At 42.6% G+C, this 18,889-nt stretch overlaps 3 protein-coding genes across 4 annotated transcripts in view; 2 read left to right on the top strand and 1 right to left on the bottom strand.

The window, feature by feature from the left end:
• Positions 1-28: 28 nt before the first annotated feature.
• On the bottom strand, positions 29-8,093 carry LOC119691548 (mitochondrial dicarboxylate carrier). 2 transcript variants are annotated; one of them, XM_048626761.1, is made up of 6 exons: positions 7,872-8,093; positions 6,692-6,869; positions 6,119-6,231; positions 2,682-2,821; positions 2,182-2,389; positions 29-1,899 (listed from the first exon to the last, which is right to left on the bottom strand). In XM_048626761.1, the coding sequence occupies exons 2-6, from the start codon at positions 6,861-6,863 to the stop codon at positions 1,636-1,638; spliced, it is 897 nt and encodes a 298-aa protein (XP_048482718.1). In that variant the 5' UTR covers positions 6,864-6,869; positions 7,872-8,093; the 3' UTR covers positions 29-1,635. The 2 variants fall into 2 exon arrangements, with proteins under 2 accessions (XP_048482718.1, XP_048482719.1); XM_048626762.1 differs by lacking the exon at positions 7,872-8,093 and adding an exon at positions 7,188-7,521.
• Positions 7,652-9,108, top strand: LOC119691549. Its single transcript, XM_038109277.2, has 2 exons — positions 7,652-7,674; positions 8,292-9,108. Exon 2 carries the CDS (start codon positions 8,298-8,300, stop codon positions 9,036-9,038), a length of 741 nt encoding a protein of 246 aa, XP_037965205.2. The 5' UTR covers positions 7,652-7,674; positions 8,292-8,297; the 3' UTR covers positions 9,039-9,108.
• Positions 9,109-9,373: 265 nt separating this feature from the next.
• Positions 9,374-18,889, top strand: part of LOC105391091 (kinesin-like protein KIF19) — a 34,579-nt gene continuing 25,063 nt past the window's right edge. The window contains exons 1-4 of the mRNA XM_048626649.1: positions 9,374-9,930; positions 11,271-11,339; positions 11,910-12,020; positions 12,407-12,592. Coding sequence (XP_048482606.1) covers positions 9,862-9,930; positions 11,271-11,339; positions 11,910-12,020; positions 12,407-12,592 — 435 coding nt within the window. The 5' untranslated portion in view covers positions 9,374-9,861. The remainder of the gene's footprint in view (positions 9,931-11,270; positions 11,340-11,909; positions 12,021-12,406; positions 12,593-18,889) is intronic.

The raw sequence follows: 18,889 nt of genomic DNA on the forward strand, positions 1-18,889 counted from the left end.
AGTTGAGGAATAAATACAAACAATATCGTAAACAACAACATGATATTTATATTTCTTTGAGTAATAATTAGGTATACATTCACGTTTGAAATATTCTGGATTAAACACCCGGACAGCTTTGAACTTCCTACAACACTCCCATATAACTATTCTTCATAGTTAGGAACTCTTTAATTTATATTACTCGTTTAAGCAATTGTAAACACCTAATACACTTCTCAAAATATTACCTATTTCTCATATTTTCGGTAAAACTGGAATCAAAATCTTCACATGTAGAAGTTACAAAATAGTTTCTATTTATACTTGAAAAAACCTGCTCTGTGATTGGTCAATAATTGTAAAAAGCTAGCTTATTGCAAATAAAGTTAGGAAATCGCTCCGTTTCATTGATCGTTTCACATAGCGTTGCAAATCTAAAAGTATGACGCATCCCATCCATCCTTGGAATTATTAAAGCAACACAACACTTATTTTACAGTAACCCGTCTAGGATAGTACCTAGTTAAATTAATTATAACGAAGTGAAAATATAGATCGCTCAACAAAATCCCAGTTTTCACAAATAAAAAATAACGAGACATAACTTTTTTTTCATTCCTGAAATGTCACATGTTTGTAGTATTATATTTTACATAAATATTTAGTATCACCGTATCACTCATTATTACCCCGTATTTAAATAATGTTAAAATGATCAAAAAGTATAAAATAAATAGTTTTTTTTATATCCTGTTCTTTGAACACAAATGGAAGTCTTCACCATAGGTTGTTATAGTAAATAGTTAGTAGTTATTATAAATACATCATTATAACATGTTTGTATACGTCTGTCCATTAAAAAAATATTAGAAAATAACAATCCTTACATTCTAAAGATCCGGTAACTTCTTAAGAATCACATAATAGTCATTAAATTAAATTGTTCTGATGCTAGACAAATATATTCATAATGTATCACAAAAAGCTGTTAAAAATAAAATAAATAAAACTCAACATTTCCCACCCTATGATACCTATGGTATAGCAAAATGTAAATGACCACCTATTTTACCTAAATGCAACTGAATAAATTAACTATTTCTAGCGAAACAAACTGGAATATGACATTCACCTAAGTATTCTGATCCTATAAAAATTATATACAAAAATAAGAATGTAATGAATGAATGTTATTTAAACCACGGAGGCACGATATGCCTAGTTAGTGCAGTAGTAAGAGTAGTGTAGCTGCAACTAATTATAGAAGATTGAATTTATATTTCAGCATATTTTCTCTTCACTGTCTACAATTTTACGAGCTATAATATAAATGTAAGGCATAATCTACTCACAATTAATTTACTGAAGCTACATAGCGATCTATCCTTGTCGATAACATCTATTAACCTATATTCAAAATAAACTAATGCACATTTGGAATTAACCAGCTATAGCGGAATACCCTTTTTTAGTTAGGTAACTAACATCAATAAATAAAAAATACATTTGTTTTTCAAACAAATACGTTCTTCTACCCATAAACAAGAGAGACTCGTTTAAAAAAATACCATCTCTTGTCTATGGTAACCATTTCTATGGTGTCCAGCACCGTTATCCGTCGTATTTCGTATGTCTAAACTCTAAATTCGATTTCTACACTTTATCTGTTTCGACTGGGACTGATTTCTTGATGGTACCGAAGTTTAGTCTCAACTGCTCTAGGAATACGAACGTGAGTATCGTGTGTGGCGCGAGCCTTACGAAGGCTGGTAGGTATCCCTTGTAGAATGCTAGCGGGCCCTCTTTAGCCGTCACTCGTATGAGGTGGAACATACTGCTGTATTCGCCCGGTTTCGCGTTCATGGCTCGTGTTTTTAGCACGTCCACGGGTTGTGTCATGGTTGTCGCTATCGCACCCTGAAATGTTTTTATTTGATGTTAGTTTTGTGGAAGGGATACCAGTTACCTGTTACTATAGGCAGTTATATTAGTTTAGGGGAAAGGATACCAGTTACCTGTTACTATTGGAACAAGTCTATCTATAGTGTAAGTTTTTTTATATTTTTTCCCAACTAGATAAATGAGTATTCTATTCATAGTGCAAGTGGTCACTATCATGAAACTAAAGGCTGGTGAATAAATTATTTCATTTGTACTCCTAACTAAAAGGCCCTAACTAGATTCAAAAACAATACTTACAGCAATCAAACTGGACGTAACGTGCGTCACGACGTTATCCTTAAAATAAGGCGTCGTGAGCAGCATCTGCTTCGCCTGGTCGTAGAACGACAGCTGCCCGATGGTCATGAGGGCCGACCGCGTGCAGTTCATCGAGGCCCCGGCCCACAGGCGCAGCACGCCCTCCGTCGCCGCCACGCGGTATATGCCGTGGAATGCGTTCTTGTAGCTGTGAGTTGAGGAAATGGTTGTAGTTGCATGTGAAAGGGATGAGTGTAAAATGTGTGAGAAAAGATTTTTGAAGTACATTTTACATGAGTGTGTTATATGTCAGAGTGGTTTTGCACTTCATGATAAATCTTTAAATATGGAGAACTCGTAATCACAAAATACTCGCATATTTGAAAACGTCTTACTATAATTTTTCATGTGAAAGGTTACCCAGAAACTTCAACATACGTGTATAATTTGTGCAGCCATAACTTTACAATTTACAGCATAACATAATCAATACTACTCACTTCCTCCGCTGCTCGGGCGGCAGTTTGACGTCATTTTGCATGCGCACGTTGACGAGGTCGGCCGGGTTGCCGACGAGCCCGCCCGCGAACCCGCCGAGACCCGCCAGGAACGCAGACAGGTAGAACGGAATGTTGCTGCCCTGAAATGAAATACGACAGATATGACTATTTAGCACGACCCATCACGTCCCCACTGCTGTTGCACGGGTCTCTAGTTTTAGGCTTAGCCCCAGTTTCACCATAGTCTTTAAGATTAGTAACAGGGGTTACATTGTAATGTAACAGGGGTGTCCATCTCCAAATTAAATTCTTGACAGATGTGTCAATAGTCAACAACTAATCCCTTGATCTAACAGACTATGGTGAAACTGGGGTTAGCGGTTTTGGGCCTAGTCCACCTCGCTGGCCAAGTGCAGCACCACTATAACATAAAAATATCAGTATCAAGATGCAGTTATCTCTACAAGACGATCTTTGAATGGATGGGATGTTGATGTAACTGTGGACAAGGTCACTCTACTAAATACAAAAATACCATTTGATGTTCGACTAAAACACTCTTGCCGAATAGCGGCCTTTCATCCATCCATTTAATTGGATTATGAGTGAAACCAAGCCATTCTCAGCTCTATGTTGATTACATAAGATTAACATTTTAAAATGTTATATTTCCGGCGATAAGCTTTGATGTGAAAAGTTGACCATGAAATTAATAATACATTGAACGACAGTACAGCACAGTTACTTACCCACATCTAAGCACACCGATGATGAGGTCGAACTTGCGTATGAAGACGTATCGTCTGCCCTGCGTAAGCTCACTACTCATTTCACGGTGGTGATGGGAGACTTTAACGCGAAACTCGGAAAACAAGAAGGCGGCGAGACGAAAGTGGGGTCACATGGATTTGGAGTCCGGAACCATCGTGGGCAAATGCTGGCTGACTTCTTGGAGAAGGAGGGCCTCTATATGATGAACTCCTTCTACAAGAAGAAGCCACAAAGGAAGTGGACGTGGATTAGCCCCGATGGGAAGACTAAAAACGAGATCGACTTCATATTGACGGATAAGAAGCACATATTCAATGATGTCTCAGTGATCAGTAGGGTTAAGACCGGCAGCGATCACCGACTCGTAAGAGGCACTTTGAATATAAACTGCAAAATAGAACGCTCCCGTCTAATGAAGTCCACGCTCCGCCCTACTCCTGCTCAAATCCAGGATCCCGAAAGCTTTCAGTCTGAGCTTTGCGACCGCCTGATATGTTTAGAGAATTGCGTTACAGTTGACGATTTAAATAATAGGTTTGTGGAAACTGTCCGAGAGGTAGGATCGAAATATTTTTCGTCCCGAACCAACCGAGGACCTCAAAAACTCTCAGATGGGACTCTGAGTCTCATAAGAGAACGGAGAGAAATGAGGTTGCAGTCTTCAGTTGATATGGTCGAATACAGACGTCTAAACAGACAGATCGCCAAAGCAAGACGTTGCGATATGAGACGCTACAATTGCAAGCCTGACCTGTTCGGCAGACTCTGTTGACCCAACTGAAGACCGACACTGGCAACACCGTTTCATCAGTGCCCGAAATTCTGGGAGAAATTGAGAGATTCTACGGACAGTTATACACCACAACACAAAACCCTATTACCAGCGGTGCTCACGACAGCCGAGCGCCACTCACCCGACACTATACCGAAGATATTCCGGACGTCAGTCTAGACGAGATTAGTATAGCTCTCAAACAGCTAAAAAACAACAAAGCTCCGGGAGATGATGGAATAACGACAGAACTTCTGAAAGCCGGCGGTAGACCGATTTTAATAGCACTTCGGAGGCTGTTTAATTCCGTCATACTCGAAGGCACAAGCCCGGAGGCATGGAGCAGAAGTGTAGTGACTTTGTTCTTCAAGAAAGGCAACAAAGCCCTATTGAAGAATTATAGACCCATTGCACTTCTGAGCCATGTGTACAAGCTGTTTTCGAGAGTTATTACGAATCGTCTCGAGCAAAGACTCGACGACTTCCAGCCACCCGAACAAGCCGGGTTCCGAAAAGGCTATAGTACCATAGATCATATACACACGCTTCGGCAGGTTATACAGAAGACCGAGGAGTATAATCTACCTTTATGTCTAGCGTTTGTGGACTATGAGAAAGCCTTTGATTCTATTGAGCTCTGGGCGATGCTTCAATCCCTTCAGCGGTGCCATATAGACTATCGCTATATCGAGGTGTTGAGATGTATGTACAATGCTGCCACAATGTCAGTTCGATTACACGAACATAGCACAAAACCGATCCAGTTGCAAAGGGGCGTGAGACAGGGAGATGTTATTTCTCCGAAACTGTTCACCTGTGCACTGGAAGATGTTTTTAAGCTTGTAGAGTGGAAAAGACTGGGCATTAACGTCAATGGCGAATATATCTCTCATCTACGATTTGCTGATGACATAGTTATTATGGCGGAAACGCTGGAGGAGTTAGGCGAAATGCTCACAGACCTCAATGATGCCTCTAAACAAGTTGGGCTGAAAATGAACATGGACAAGACAAAGGTCATGTCGAACGAACATGTTTCATCATCGCCCGTAACTGTAGGAGGTGTCACCATCGAAGTTGTCGATCAGTATCCCTACCTAGGACAAGTGATCCGATTAGGTAAATCCAACTTCGATAAAGAGGTAGCTCGTAGAATCCAACTCGGATGGGTAGCGTTCGGGAAATTACGACACATCTTCACTGAAAACATACCTCAGTGTCTGAAAACAAACGTTTTCAATCAGTGCGTGTTGCCAGTGATGACTTACGGAGCCGAGACGTGGTGCTTCACCAAAGGGCTTATCCACAAGCTCAGAGTTGCTCAACGTGCTATGGAAAGGGCTATGTTAGGCGTGTCCCTGCGAGATAGGATTCGTAATGAAGAAATCCGCAGGAGAACTAAAGTTACCGACATAGCCAAAAGGATTAGCACGCTGAAGTGGCAATGGGCTGGCCACGTAGCCCGCAGAGCCGACGACCGCTGGAGTAGAAAGGTTCTGGAGTGGAGACCCCGTGTCGGCAAACGGCGTGTCGGTCGCCCCCCAACCCGTTGGTCTGATGATCTGCGGAAGGTAGCGGGAAGCCGCTGGATGCAGATGGCGGGTGACCGTTTGGGGTGGCGATCGTTAGGAGAGGCCTATGTCCAACAGTGGACTACAGAAGGCTGAGAGAGAGAGAGAGAGAGAGACAGCACAGTTTGTAGAAAAAATATCTAAAAATAAATACATGCAAATTACTAACAACAATGGGTAATGCAAATTATAATAACAATATATTAGGTACTTATACAATTTTATAAATAATTTTTATATAGGTATAAAATTCTCAGTTTCTCTATTTACTGACTCATTAATGTTAAATTATAATAAAACAGAGTGCTTAAATAATAACTTACATCTTTAGGTGCCAGTCTCTGTTTGGCTACTTCATAGATTCCAAAGCGAGCTGTTGAATATGTTAGCTGACGCAACAGGGATGCAGAGATACCGTTGTACAACCCCATAATACCTGAAATTACCATAATTTTAAACTACATTGAATTTCAGGAGTTCATGGAAAAGAAAGTATAAAGTTTTAAAAGTACTTATTAAAAAGACAGTTAAATTACTTAGTGCAAATGAGAAGACCTTGATAATGCTATAAATGAAATGCTAAAGCAGATTGCCTTGATCTACTTTCATCTGCATAGGTAAATACATATGCAATGTTAGCTATGTGTACATGTAAGTACTTATGTGCATTGAGTGCAATTAGGAGTAGTACACAGGAGCCGTAATAAATGGAATAAGATTCAAATATGATACAACTGCTACTGTCAGATCATATTCTCCAGCAAATACCAACATTAAAATGAAGCCTATATGTAATCACTTTTCAACATCCAATCTATTCCTATATTTAAATGCTCCTAACACATGATTACTTATGGGCTAGGTATTGATGATCACAATAACAAATGCCTACTAACCCTGGTTAGACACAACAATCTTGGTGAGCTGGAAGATGGAGATGTTCTTCCCCTTCTGCGTCTGCATCTGCACCTTGAGCAGGTCGAGGGGGTGCGTGACGCACGCCGCGCCCGCCGACGCCAGCCCGCCGAAGTACCACCGGTTCACGCGCACTTCCGTAGCCTTTGACATCCTATACTGAAATTAAAAAAAAAATTAAATGGCTAATTTGCTTGATTATGTTAACTATTGTCGGTTTCTTGAGGTCTAGAGGTATATACAATACATTTTAAAATAAAACTCTGGCTGGACAACAATAATAAAACGCATGTTATTGGTGGAATCACAGTCAGAGAGCCATAAAAAATAAATTTGTTAATAAAATATTTGCATCAAATTTCATACACGTCAATAATTTCAAAAATTTACATTGTTTCTATATGCAAACTATTGCAATGTGGTATAACTTTCTATAAATTTTAATTAATTTAATGCAAGTTAGGTTAAAGTTCATACATTTCCTGTATCAGCACTCTTGCTACCACTGTTTGGTCAAAATAATAATGGTTCCGATTGTTAAATTAAATTTTACTAATACAATCTTGAGAGATATCATCAATACTCAATGTTTTGCTTCATTATTATAATTAAATGTAAATAGTTTTTTTAATTTTCCACAATCACACATTTATCACTCCCCCTCACACACACATTTTTGATCGGATAACAGCAGATGACAGAGGAGCAGATAACAGGTAGAGATGACAGGTGACAGGCAGCACAAACAAATCACCCAGAATAAAATTTCCAAAAATGTGTTTTTGAACGCTCAAACTGACACCCATGCTTTTCAATATTATGAGACAGTCGTGTCTTTAACGAAGTTGGCTTCATTTTTGTATTTTTGAGACAATAAATAAAAATTATAAAGGTATTTCATCACTGTAGCCGGCAGGAGGGAGAAATTTTATCAAGTTCTGTTTTACAAAAATGTATTCACAAGGTATTCGAGCATTGGTTATATCTGTCTCATCTGTCAAATACGTCAAAGCAAATAATTTGAAAACATAACCTCAACCTCTGTTATCTTGTTTTTGTATTATTTTCAAACGTTGTTTAATTTGTGGTTCTTCTTTGATTTTATACAGATAAAGTTCATCATTGTGGTATTCATTCAAATAGTTTTACAATAGTACTCACTTGGAGAAGTGTTTCCTTACACGAAAGTGAGTTTTGTAACTTCGTGTAAATTTCCACTGTGAAATCTCGTGAGTTTATTTACTTTATTACTAATATTATCACTGATGCACACACTGATTGGCCAGAAGGCTAGAATCGACAATCGACCCAACAAACAGTTCTACCTACACTAACAGAGGCGTGCGCTCTTGCCTATCGTTCGCGCGCTACTAGTACTATGTGTCAAATATGGGAGAAATAACTTCCTGATAATGCGAATAAGACATTCACTCGTGGGTGACATTGAGTTACGTAACTCGTCTTATCTGAACTTAACATTAGCTTATCACTAACAGAGTTCCTAGAGCAATTTAACTTTGGCCTAGTGATTTGTTGCTGATAGTCTTCAAGTACTTACAGCTGTTTCAATGTTGGTTGCAGGTCAGCATGGCATCAGACATATTATCTATACTGAAGCTGGACCCGGCAACCACAAGCAGCAGCGGCGGGAAAGTTATCATAGCCAAGGAGCTGAATGGTTGTGAGAGCACCTTTATTATTAGTAGCTTCTTTGGAGAGTACTACAGATCCTCCACACATACACTTCTAGTGCTGCTGCACAATCCCCTGTCTCATTACCAAAATGTCAGTCTACGAATGAACTACAATTTACAAAAACTAATAGACTCTGGACATTTGGAAGTTTGTGACTTGGCTAAAAAAAGTGTGGACAATTTACTAACTGGAAACAGTCAGCTAAAGGACATGGGGGCAAAGGTGATGGACAAACTCACAGAAATGAAGAAAAAGTGTGGTGAAGTAACCGTCATAGTGGACGGGCTATCACACTTGTTTGACTTGGAGTACAGTCTGAGTGAAGTGAATGAGTTCTGTAGGAGTGTGATCAGGTTGAGGGGCGAGGGACGGTCGCATGTGGTGCTGCACTGCCATGTGGCGTCAGAGGACCACGTCACCAACACCTGCGCCAACATGCTGTGTCACATGGCTGACACTGTTGTGGTGGTGGAGAACCTCTCATCAGGACTCAGTGCCGATGTCTCTGGACATCTGAAAGTGACATATCCTGGGCAGAAGTTTGTAGATGATGTCATAGATATTAAATCAGTCCAGTATCTGTTCAGATTATTTGATAAAGGAGTTAAAGTGTTTGCTCCCGGCTGTGTGTAATAATTATTAATAATACTTAAGCATTTATGTATTTTATTTTGTTATGAATATTATATTATATTTGTACTTTTGAAATATTTTATATTACATTATAAATAGAAAAATTTAACACATTTTGTTGTTTTGTTGAAAAATCTCTATAAAAATGTAGTTTATCATACTTACCTACTACTATGTAGTGATTCTGAAGACTGATAAATAGAATGATTATATTCATTATTTGTTCACAAAAACAGTACAAATACCATTCAACAATAGATAAAATTTTCAGTTACCAGAAAAAATATTAAACAGTATTAAAATTAAGTTTTATGCCTTCAAACCTCTACTTAATATGTAACATCTTATTAATCTATGTCATTAGGTCGTATTTCAAACATCCAAAAAATTCCAAATCATCTAACATTCATCTTGAAACAATTCATTATCTACATGATTGATGATGGCACAGTCAACTGCCAACGATCTATTAAAATTAATACACAAACAAAATGGAGTTATAATTTAGTGTCTAATTACTGGCGATGTGGTGGCATGAACATTTCATTTGTTGTGGTTATTAGCCGTTGCCATGGCAACCACACGAGGTAGTTCAAGTTTTATTTTGGAGAGGTTCAGTTGGAGTAGGACCGGGGGCGCGGCGCGAGGGTCGAAATGTCCACCTCCGATCGACGTCAAATGATAGGTCGTTTACGGATGATTGATTTGACGGACTGATTTATTGACGGCGAATTTCGGTGACACAAATTTTTGGATAGTTTGGGGTACTTCTAAATAGGTACCGTCATACTTGGTGTAACAGTGTGGTGGTGCACCGGATGCCATGACTCAGAGCAACCAGACTCCGGACAGGAGCGGCGCGGCGCCCAATGTCACCGAGGAGAAACTTATGGTAATCTTCTTCTTCTTATCGTGTCGGTGACAAACACTAGAACTAGACTAGGGATTGTCACCATGGTGAAAGGATTGGTCAGTTGCTGACTGCCCAGAGTGCGTGGAAAGTACTGGAACAGGTGATACGTCACTGGAGGAGGCTCCTTTCGTGCACGGTAATATAATTACGACAGTAGGTAGGTGTCTATTAGCGCAGTGTGATTGCTCTAAGTACTGCAAACTATAATTAGGTACTAATTGGATGACTAATAGATGAATAGGTAAGTAGGTACCTATTATTTTTTTGTGCTGTGAAATTTGGCAATGATTTGAGGTTTTCTATATTTCATCGTGACGCAGCACCTATTGTCTCAAAGAGTTTTCTCGTGAGATTTCCAAAATAGCCTAAAATATTAACTCCGAAAAATTCAGTGAGTAGTACGTACCTAACTAAATATATACCTATTTGTGTCGAAATTATAAGAAATTGGTATTTCTTATATTTTTTCGAACAAAACTTTAGGCAGATCCTTCATACTTATAGAAATAGAGCCGATGGGAGGTACGCATAGTCATCATGACTCCCATGATCTGATAAAATAGGAGATAAGCTATATTAAAATATACTCACGTTAACGGATAACACTTCCAATCTGTAAATTAAGTCTAGGTATCCTGTCCGATAAAATATGTTTGCTGCCTGGTGTGAAAATGAATGTTCTTACAAATGTAGACAGGTAGGTAGGTAACAGTAGGTACGAAGTTTGCATAAATGAGGTGTTCTGCATTTACTTATTTTAAATGAAACGTGCATTGTGCATTATTTCAAATAGCAATGTCCCCATTGCATGCGAGGTGACGGTGCTAATAGTTTAATACAATAAAACGGCACGGTCATATTCATTTGTTGGTAATTCAGTAACTTTTCGTCATTGAAACATACCTGCTAAATAAACAATTTATATCCGTAGCTATTATTAGATGGGTACTATGGGTACTAAAGTGTAAGTAGGTAATATTTTGGTGCAGTAATGATGCACCTATCTATGCAGTGACACCACGCGTAAGTTATAAAATCTCTGAATTAACTCTGAATTCATTTATTTACATTCCAATTTAATGAAGTTAAAATGATGTGCTTAACTTAACTTTTGATGTTAATAACTATTTTTTTCCTCCGCTCCGCTTTAATTAATATCTAAGTTCTCTGGTCCACCAACCCGCACTTGGCCAGCGTGGTGGACTAGGCCTTTCATTCATTGGACGGAGACCCGTGCCCCAGCAGTGGGGACGTAATGGGTCGTGATGTGATGTAAACTCTCCATAAAAGATAGGTTCATATCTTTATTATCCCCGCAGGTGGCGGTGCGCGTGCGGCCGCAGCGCGCGGACGAGGGCGCGCGCATCGTGCACGTCGTCAGCGACAAGGTAACGCAACACCCAGGGGTCTGAAACACAAAAAAATTCATTTCCACCCTCACTTCACCATCACTGGAGAATGGAGTTGGAGAGTGGAGATGTAAACATTGAGCTTCCAACATTTACGCGCAATAAGTACCTATACTAATCCGTCACTGTAATCGGCATTGGTTTGAATTCGTGCAATCATGGCGCGCAAATCTTCTGATGTAACTTTTTTAGCACTCACCATAAATACAGCAAACGTAGCATAGGACGCCCACCCCGTATTGGTTGGATGATGAAGGCAGGTTACAGACAGCTATGGCGATCCTTGGGTCCAACAGTGGGCGATAACGTGACGCCCTACCCGCGTAGACCCGTGGATGAGGAAAGCCGGGTACAGACTGCTATGGCAATCCTTGGGTCCAACAGTGGCCGATTACGTGTACTTATAACCTGATTGCTCCTACTGTGTAGAGTGGTCGAGACAGGAACCTCGGCCGAGCACTGTTTTATTGGTCGAGGATCGGCCGAGTATACTGTCTCGCCACTCTACTCGGTAGGTGTAATCAGGGTATTATTAATATCCTCCATCAGATGCTGGTGCTGGAGGAGGAGGCGGACGCGCGGCGCGACGTGCTGCGCGCGCGCCGCGGCGCCGACCGCCACTACGTGTACGACCGCGTGTTCGGAGAGGACAGCACGCAGGTACCTACCCACCTGTGTACAGTCCACCACGTAGATATCTGACCCCTCTTCTATAGGAAAATTGGGGAAAAGTCAGATGTCGCGTGGCTACTGGCAGACTTTTTACCCATTGAGTAGTTAAGTGCTGAAGCTGACGATTCAGCGGTTCATCCCTGGTGTCAGTCAAAAGGTAATAGTGCCTGGGAAACATGTCCGAGCTCACTACAAACTTGTATAATAAAACCGCTCTTCTTATATCTAACTCTACATACCTAATAGCCTTCCTTATGAGATGACTAATTAAACACTCTAGCCAACACCACATATGGAGTTACGTAGATCGACGTTTGCTTCTTAACCATACATCATTTAGGTACTTACGACATAACACCTCAACCTATCCCCAGGGCGAGATCTACGAGCACGTGGTGGCGCCCCTAGTGACCGGGGCGCTGCAAGGGTTCGCCGGCGCGGTCTTCGCGTACGGGGCCACCGGCGCCGGCAAGACCCACACCATGACCGGCATGATGGGCCGCGCGCTGAGCCATCTGTTCTCCGCTATTGATGAGAGTGGCAACCCTGCGGGATATGAGGTATGTTTAGTTTAGGTACTTACCACGTTTATCTTAAGTACTGGCTTCGAAGTACTATCCATAACAGCAAAAGTGGTTATAAATGTGTCTTGTATTAGGTATTTGTATTCTCATGCTCACAATATGGCGCGTAGCAAAGCAAAATGAATGCTACGTAGGTGTACGTGTATTTCTTAAAAAAATTCTATCTCTACCATTATAGATATCAGAATTATTAACTAAAAAGTTTTTATAGGTTTCACTTAAGTGAACTTTAAAAGCAGCAGGTACTTAATGTGTGTACCTACAACTGTGGAAGTTCATGGTTCTAAAATCTATCAAACACTTAAGTAAAGTAGGCTTATGGAGAATTAGGTAAATGACTCCTAATAGCATAAGTACTAAAAACTTTCCAATGTTTCCTTTCTTTCTGTGCAGAAAAGTTTACAGCTGTTCTTAGTGTATTCTCGTAATAGAGGTGCATAACTATACTTCTACTTATATGCATACTTTATAAGTAGGTACTAACCTAGTTTAATTTTGCCTAAGTACTAAATTAATCCACTGCGGATTGGTGGGTTCACATATCTAGATGTGCTAGATCTAGATATGCAGGTTTCCTCAAGATGTTTTCCTTCACCGTTTTAAATGATCTTATTCATTAAGTATTAAATTTGTTAGTTTACCTACAGGTATCATGTAAAAGTTGTTACTAAATGTTTTTCATGAGATAAAAACTAAAGTTACTTACTAAATGAATAACTTAAAAAAATCGTGACACAACAGCCTGCAGTGTTGTCCAATCTGAATCACGCAACTAGCTAGATGTTTGTGTAGATAGGCCTCGCGGTATGCCTGTATTGCCTGTGTCCATTACAGCGCATTTCTGTACATGTCTGCATTACCAAGGTGGATCACGCGAAAACCACTGCAACGCAAAAAACTGGGCTAACCACCGAGAGTCCTAGTTAACATGGTGTGCCTCTATAATACCTGGAAATAAAGAGGCGTAGGTAGGTGATTAAAATATTGTAAGTACTTCAGGCCTTTTCACATCTGTGGCTGTCAGGAAATTTAATCATCAGCCCCATTGTCTATATAAATTGCGATGTATGTAAAAAGGGTTCCCCTCATCTCGCATAAACTTTATTGCCCAAAACTCGTTTCGCATAACTCGTATGGTCTAAACTTTTTTGGCCAAATCATCACTTCGTCAAGACTTATGTGGCATAAGTCTCGTTTCGCCTAAAACTCTTTTGGCACAATCTTAAATCACCTTAGTCTTGTTTGCTCAAATTAGTTTTCGTATAGTGTTCGGGACAAGAAATAGTTAGGGAATACTTATGTATTCTACCACAGTTAATTAATAAATAAATAGTCTCGGGAAGTGAGGAAACTAGCGCCATCTGGTAGGAAGTAGCGTAACTATGTAGTTCATCTATTCAACAACAGATGGCAGCACGGAACTAGAAGTTTCTACTAAGAAGTAGAACATTAAGTCTTTTCTAGAGCTTTCTGGAATACTCTATCTTCCGTAGAGAATGGTATAAAAGGCTACGCTCGCGCCTCACAGGTAATCAGTTAAAAGGCAAAAGCGAAAAGGAAAACAAGAAGAAGAACAAGCAAAGCAACAGCTCTAGCTCTCTCATTTCCTGCCGGTGATCGCATAGAAGCCTTTTCATTCCTCTTCCGCTGCCGTGAAGAAGGAACACCGCCGCACATTTGGTCCTTCGAGCCGGATACTTCGTCGTTGCAGGAAGTCGGATCAAGAATGCCGATCACCACGAGAGCCGCCGCCGTCGCCGCTGCCGCCGCCGAAGCCGCTGCCGCCGCCGAAGCTGCTGGCGCTGCCGACGCCGCTGTCGCTGCCGCTACCGAGGCCGCCGCCGATACCGCTGGTCCTGCCGGTGCCGCCGCCGCTTCTGTCTCCGCCACCCCCACAGAAACCTCTTCCACTGCCGTGAAGAAGGTCGGAGCAGAAGCTCTCACCACCGCCGCCGCTGCTGTCGCACAGAAACCCCAGCTCGCCGCCTCGTCGTCACAGAAGTGCAAGTCAAAGAGTAGCAAGTCTGCGCGTGCGCTGCGAATAGCTCGAGCCAAGGAAGAGATGCTGAGAATACAACTCGAGCTCGCCGCCGCACGCATCGCCGTCTTGGAAGCAGAAAGTAGTGAAGACGAAGATGAAGAACAGTCGGAGCACGCGACTGAAAGTTGGAACAAAGTGGAAGAGTGGCTGAAACAAACGGGAGTGCCACCACAGCTACAAGCTCCGCCGCCCGCGCCCTGCGCCCCCGCCGGTGTCGCCCCCGTTGCTGCCGCCCCTGTCGTCGTCGCCGCCGCGGCCGCCCCCGTCGTCGCCGCCACCGCTGCCGCTGCCCCGGTCGCCGCCGCCGCGGCCTACCCGACTGACCCCGTGCTGCCGCTTCACTCATCGTACCCACAAGTGGGTATCTACTATGAAGCCCTACAGTCAAGAAGCCAACCGCGGGACGTCGCAGCGAGCCAGCCACAACAGATCAACATCTCCGAGCTGGCATCCGCAATAGCACTCGCTGCGAAGGCCGGACAACGAGCTACGCCACGCTACCACACGGAGCTACCGTACTTCGCCGGCTCTCACCACGAGTGGCTGTCATTCCGTGCCGCATATTACGAAACAGCAGAGGATTTCACAGAGACTGAAAACGTGGCAAGACTACGACGAAGCCTGAGAGGAAGAGCCAAGGAAGCAGTCGAGAATCTGCTAATATTGAATGCACGCGCCACAGACATCATGCGCGCCCTGGAGTCTCGCTTCGGCCGCCCCGACTCCATCGCCATGTCCGAACTCGACCGCCTGCGTGCGCTGCCGCGCCTCACGGACAACCCGCGCGATGTCTGCGTGTTCGCCAGCCGCGTGCTCAACGTCGTCGCCAGTCTGCGCGCTCTCGACGACATACACTACCTCTACAGCCCGGAGGCCACGAAGATCACCATAGATAAGCTGACGCCCGCACTACGCTACCGATGGTTCGACTACGCCGCCACTCAGACTACACAAGAGCCGGACCTACTGAAGCTCTCCAGGTTTCTGCAAAGAGAAGCCGACCTCTGCGGGCCCTACGCACAGCCAGAGACAGAACCCGCAGAGCACAGTCAAAACAGAATACAGCGAACCTACACCACAGCGGCCACAGTCTCAAAAATAGTAAAATGCCGCCACTGCGCCACAGAAGGACATCTCATCAATAAATGCCCGAAGTTCGCAGAGACAGATGTGAACTCGCGATGGGAAATAGTCAAATCGCAGCGACTATGTTTCCGATGCCTTCGCTACAAGAATAAAACCCACAGTTGCAAGCGAATCCGCTGCGGAGAAGATGGCTGCAATTACTTTCATCATAGATTGCTGCACTTCAGAAGATCAACGGTCACAACAACAGACACCGCACCGAAAACAAAGAACAGAGAAACTGTATCGTCGATGTGGTCGCCGCGCAAAACACACGCGTATCTGAAGATCTTACCTGTCAAGATCGTCGGACCGGCGGGAGAGGTACACACGCACGCTCTGCTCGACGATGGCTCTACCGTCACGCTCATAGATGCGGCCATAGCGAAAAAGGCGGGCCTCACGGGCCCCATCGAGCCGCTGAACATAGCCGCCATTGCCGACACCAAGATGAACGCCTGCCATTCTCGCCGCGTCAAAGTGACTCTACAGGGAGAAGGCGCACAGTATACGATTAACGCGCGGACCATCGACAACACACGACTCTCCGCACAGACGGTGAAATCTGAAGATCTGCAAAACTGTGCTCATCTCCGTGACATCGCACACCAGCTGAAGTACGAAGCAGCAAGACCAAAGATCCTCATCGGTCAAGACAATTGTCATCTTCTCATCGCGAGCGAGGTGCGACAAGGACAGCAAGATGAACCCGTTGCCTCACATACGCCTCTAGGCTGGGTTCTACACGGAACACACACGAGAACTGTGGACAAGAGCCACCATAGAGTTAACAATCTGACTACGCGTGAACCCCTCATTGCGCCCACACGCCACCACAGCAACTTGGAGGAACGCGCCATCAGTACTCTCGACAAGCGTACAGAACATACAGAAGCATCACGTTCATATCGCCATTACGCCGCCCGTCGCCACGCCGCAATCGAAGGTACAGTCCACGACAGACGATGGGCATCGAGGATGAACGTGAGCAACACAGCTACGCGAGAAGTACATAGACCCATAGGGCGCCCCCACAGTGTGGTCCAGACTACAGCCACAGATCAATGCCACAGACCAAGAAAACCGCCGCGCCACCGCAGCCGCCGCCGCCGCCGCCGTCGACGAGAACAACTGATGAAAGAGCCTACAGGGAGCGACGAGCGAGCTGGTCATCCTGCCCTCCGAGCCTGCGGAGCCAGACGTCCCTCACCGAGATCTGCAATGACGACCACGGCGTCAATGCACGGCGGGAGTAATGTTCGGGACAAGAAATAGTTAGGGAATACTTATGTATTCTACCACAGTTAATTAATAAATAAATAGTCTCGGGAAGTGAGGAAACTAGCGCCATCTGGTAGGAAGTAGCGTAACTATGTAGTTCATCTATTCAACAACAGATGGCAGCACGGAACTAGAAGTTTCTACTAAGAAGTAGAACATTAAGTCTTTTCTAGAGCTTTCTGGAATACTCTATCTTCCGTAGAGAATGGTATAAAAGGCTACGCTCGCGCCTCACAGGTAATCAGTTAAAAGGCAAAAGCGAAAAGGAAAACAAGAAGAAGAACAAGCAAAGCAACAGCTCTAGCTCTCTCACTTCCTGACTGGTGAACAGAATAGAAGTCTTTCATTCCTGATCCCTGCCCGCCGTACTTCCCTCAACCAGAATAGGTGCACCCCGCACATATAGGTATTATCGTGTTTCTATTAATATTATCTTAATATATAATATATTATGCAGTAAATGTACACATTGCGATATTTTTCTCTTACATCATTGAGTTATCAAAATATCGAAAGTGAATGACCATTATAATTATATTACAAATGCCATTAAACCCCATGGGATCGAAACCTAAAGATAGGTGCGACGACGAGCAAAGCGAGGAGGAGCGTGTTAGGTGCACATGTTCGTCAAAAGCAAAGCGGAGCGCAGCGAAGCGGAGCGGAGCGTTTCCCACATAGCGTAAACAATACAAGGCACCAATTTGCGCTATGTAGGAAAACGAATATGATTACTTTGTATAACATAATGCCATAGCATTATTAGGCTATTTAAGATTTGACCATACCATTATTAGGCTAAACAAGATTATGCGAAATAACTTTTTACTAAACGAGATTTATGCCATACGATTTTCGGCGAAACGAGACTTTGACCAAACGGTACTATGCAATACGAGATTAGGCAAATAAATCTTAGGCCAAAAAAGGTAGAACCATGTAAAAATTCTGCTAGTTCAGTTAAAAACCACTTTTATCTATTATTTCATGGTTACTTAAGTAACTAAGGTTTTGTGAAAGATTTTGCATAAGTATCAGACTCTTTAAACGCATCCTTAGTTGAACTCTAGCTAGATAATAGTAACAAACCGAAATAACACATAAATTTCACTAAGGGCAAAACATTTATCTTGTAGGTACAATAACTTTCTCTATAAAATGCTAAATGGACTTTAAATAGGCAGTAGGCTCGCATGTAGGAAATGGCCAACGACAATTAAGTAATATGTGCACATACCGCCCTTTTCCAATCAAGAAATTAAGTGTATGTAGCCTTGCAGTAGTGCTATTATTAGAAAATGCTATTAAGTCGGCTCACTCGGCGTTTCATACTCAATACACAAACGTTAAATTGAAGTAGGTACTTACTTATATCTTGAAATCGGGATTAAGTATGTCAAGTTCGGCTTTTGTACCATCGTATAATCACCATAAAGTGAGGTTGGGAGCTATTAATTTGTTTTAATAAATATTTTGAATTTGAGAATTTTGCTACTTTTTAAATGGCGAAAAACGAAGTTTCAGAGCGCTGCGCGAACCACGGCTCTGTAACGTTCTATAAAATGTACCGATTACACAAAAGCTAATTTGTTCGTTTTTCATCAGTATAGAGTGATCCCCCAGCTACCGTGATTCGAGAATACCTACGAGCTTTCCAAGTAACAATAACATGCTCTGTTTACAAACCACGCTACCACACGCGAGCTCCGAATCGTTTTCCGAATTACTCTTCTCCGATAGCACGGTTCGTCGAAATCACTGTTCGTCGACGGTTTGTTCATCGAAAAAATCCTTCTCCGATAGCACGGTTCGTCGAAAGCACTGTT

Source organism: Plutella xylostella, chromosome 17, assembly GCF_932276165.1.
Source record: "Plutella xylostella chromosome 17, ilPluXylo3.1, whole genome shotgun sequence".
NCBI lineage: Eukaryota > Metazoa > Arthropoda > Insecta > Lepidoptera > Plutellidae > Plutella > Plutella xylostella.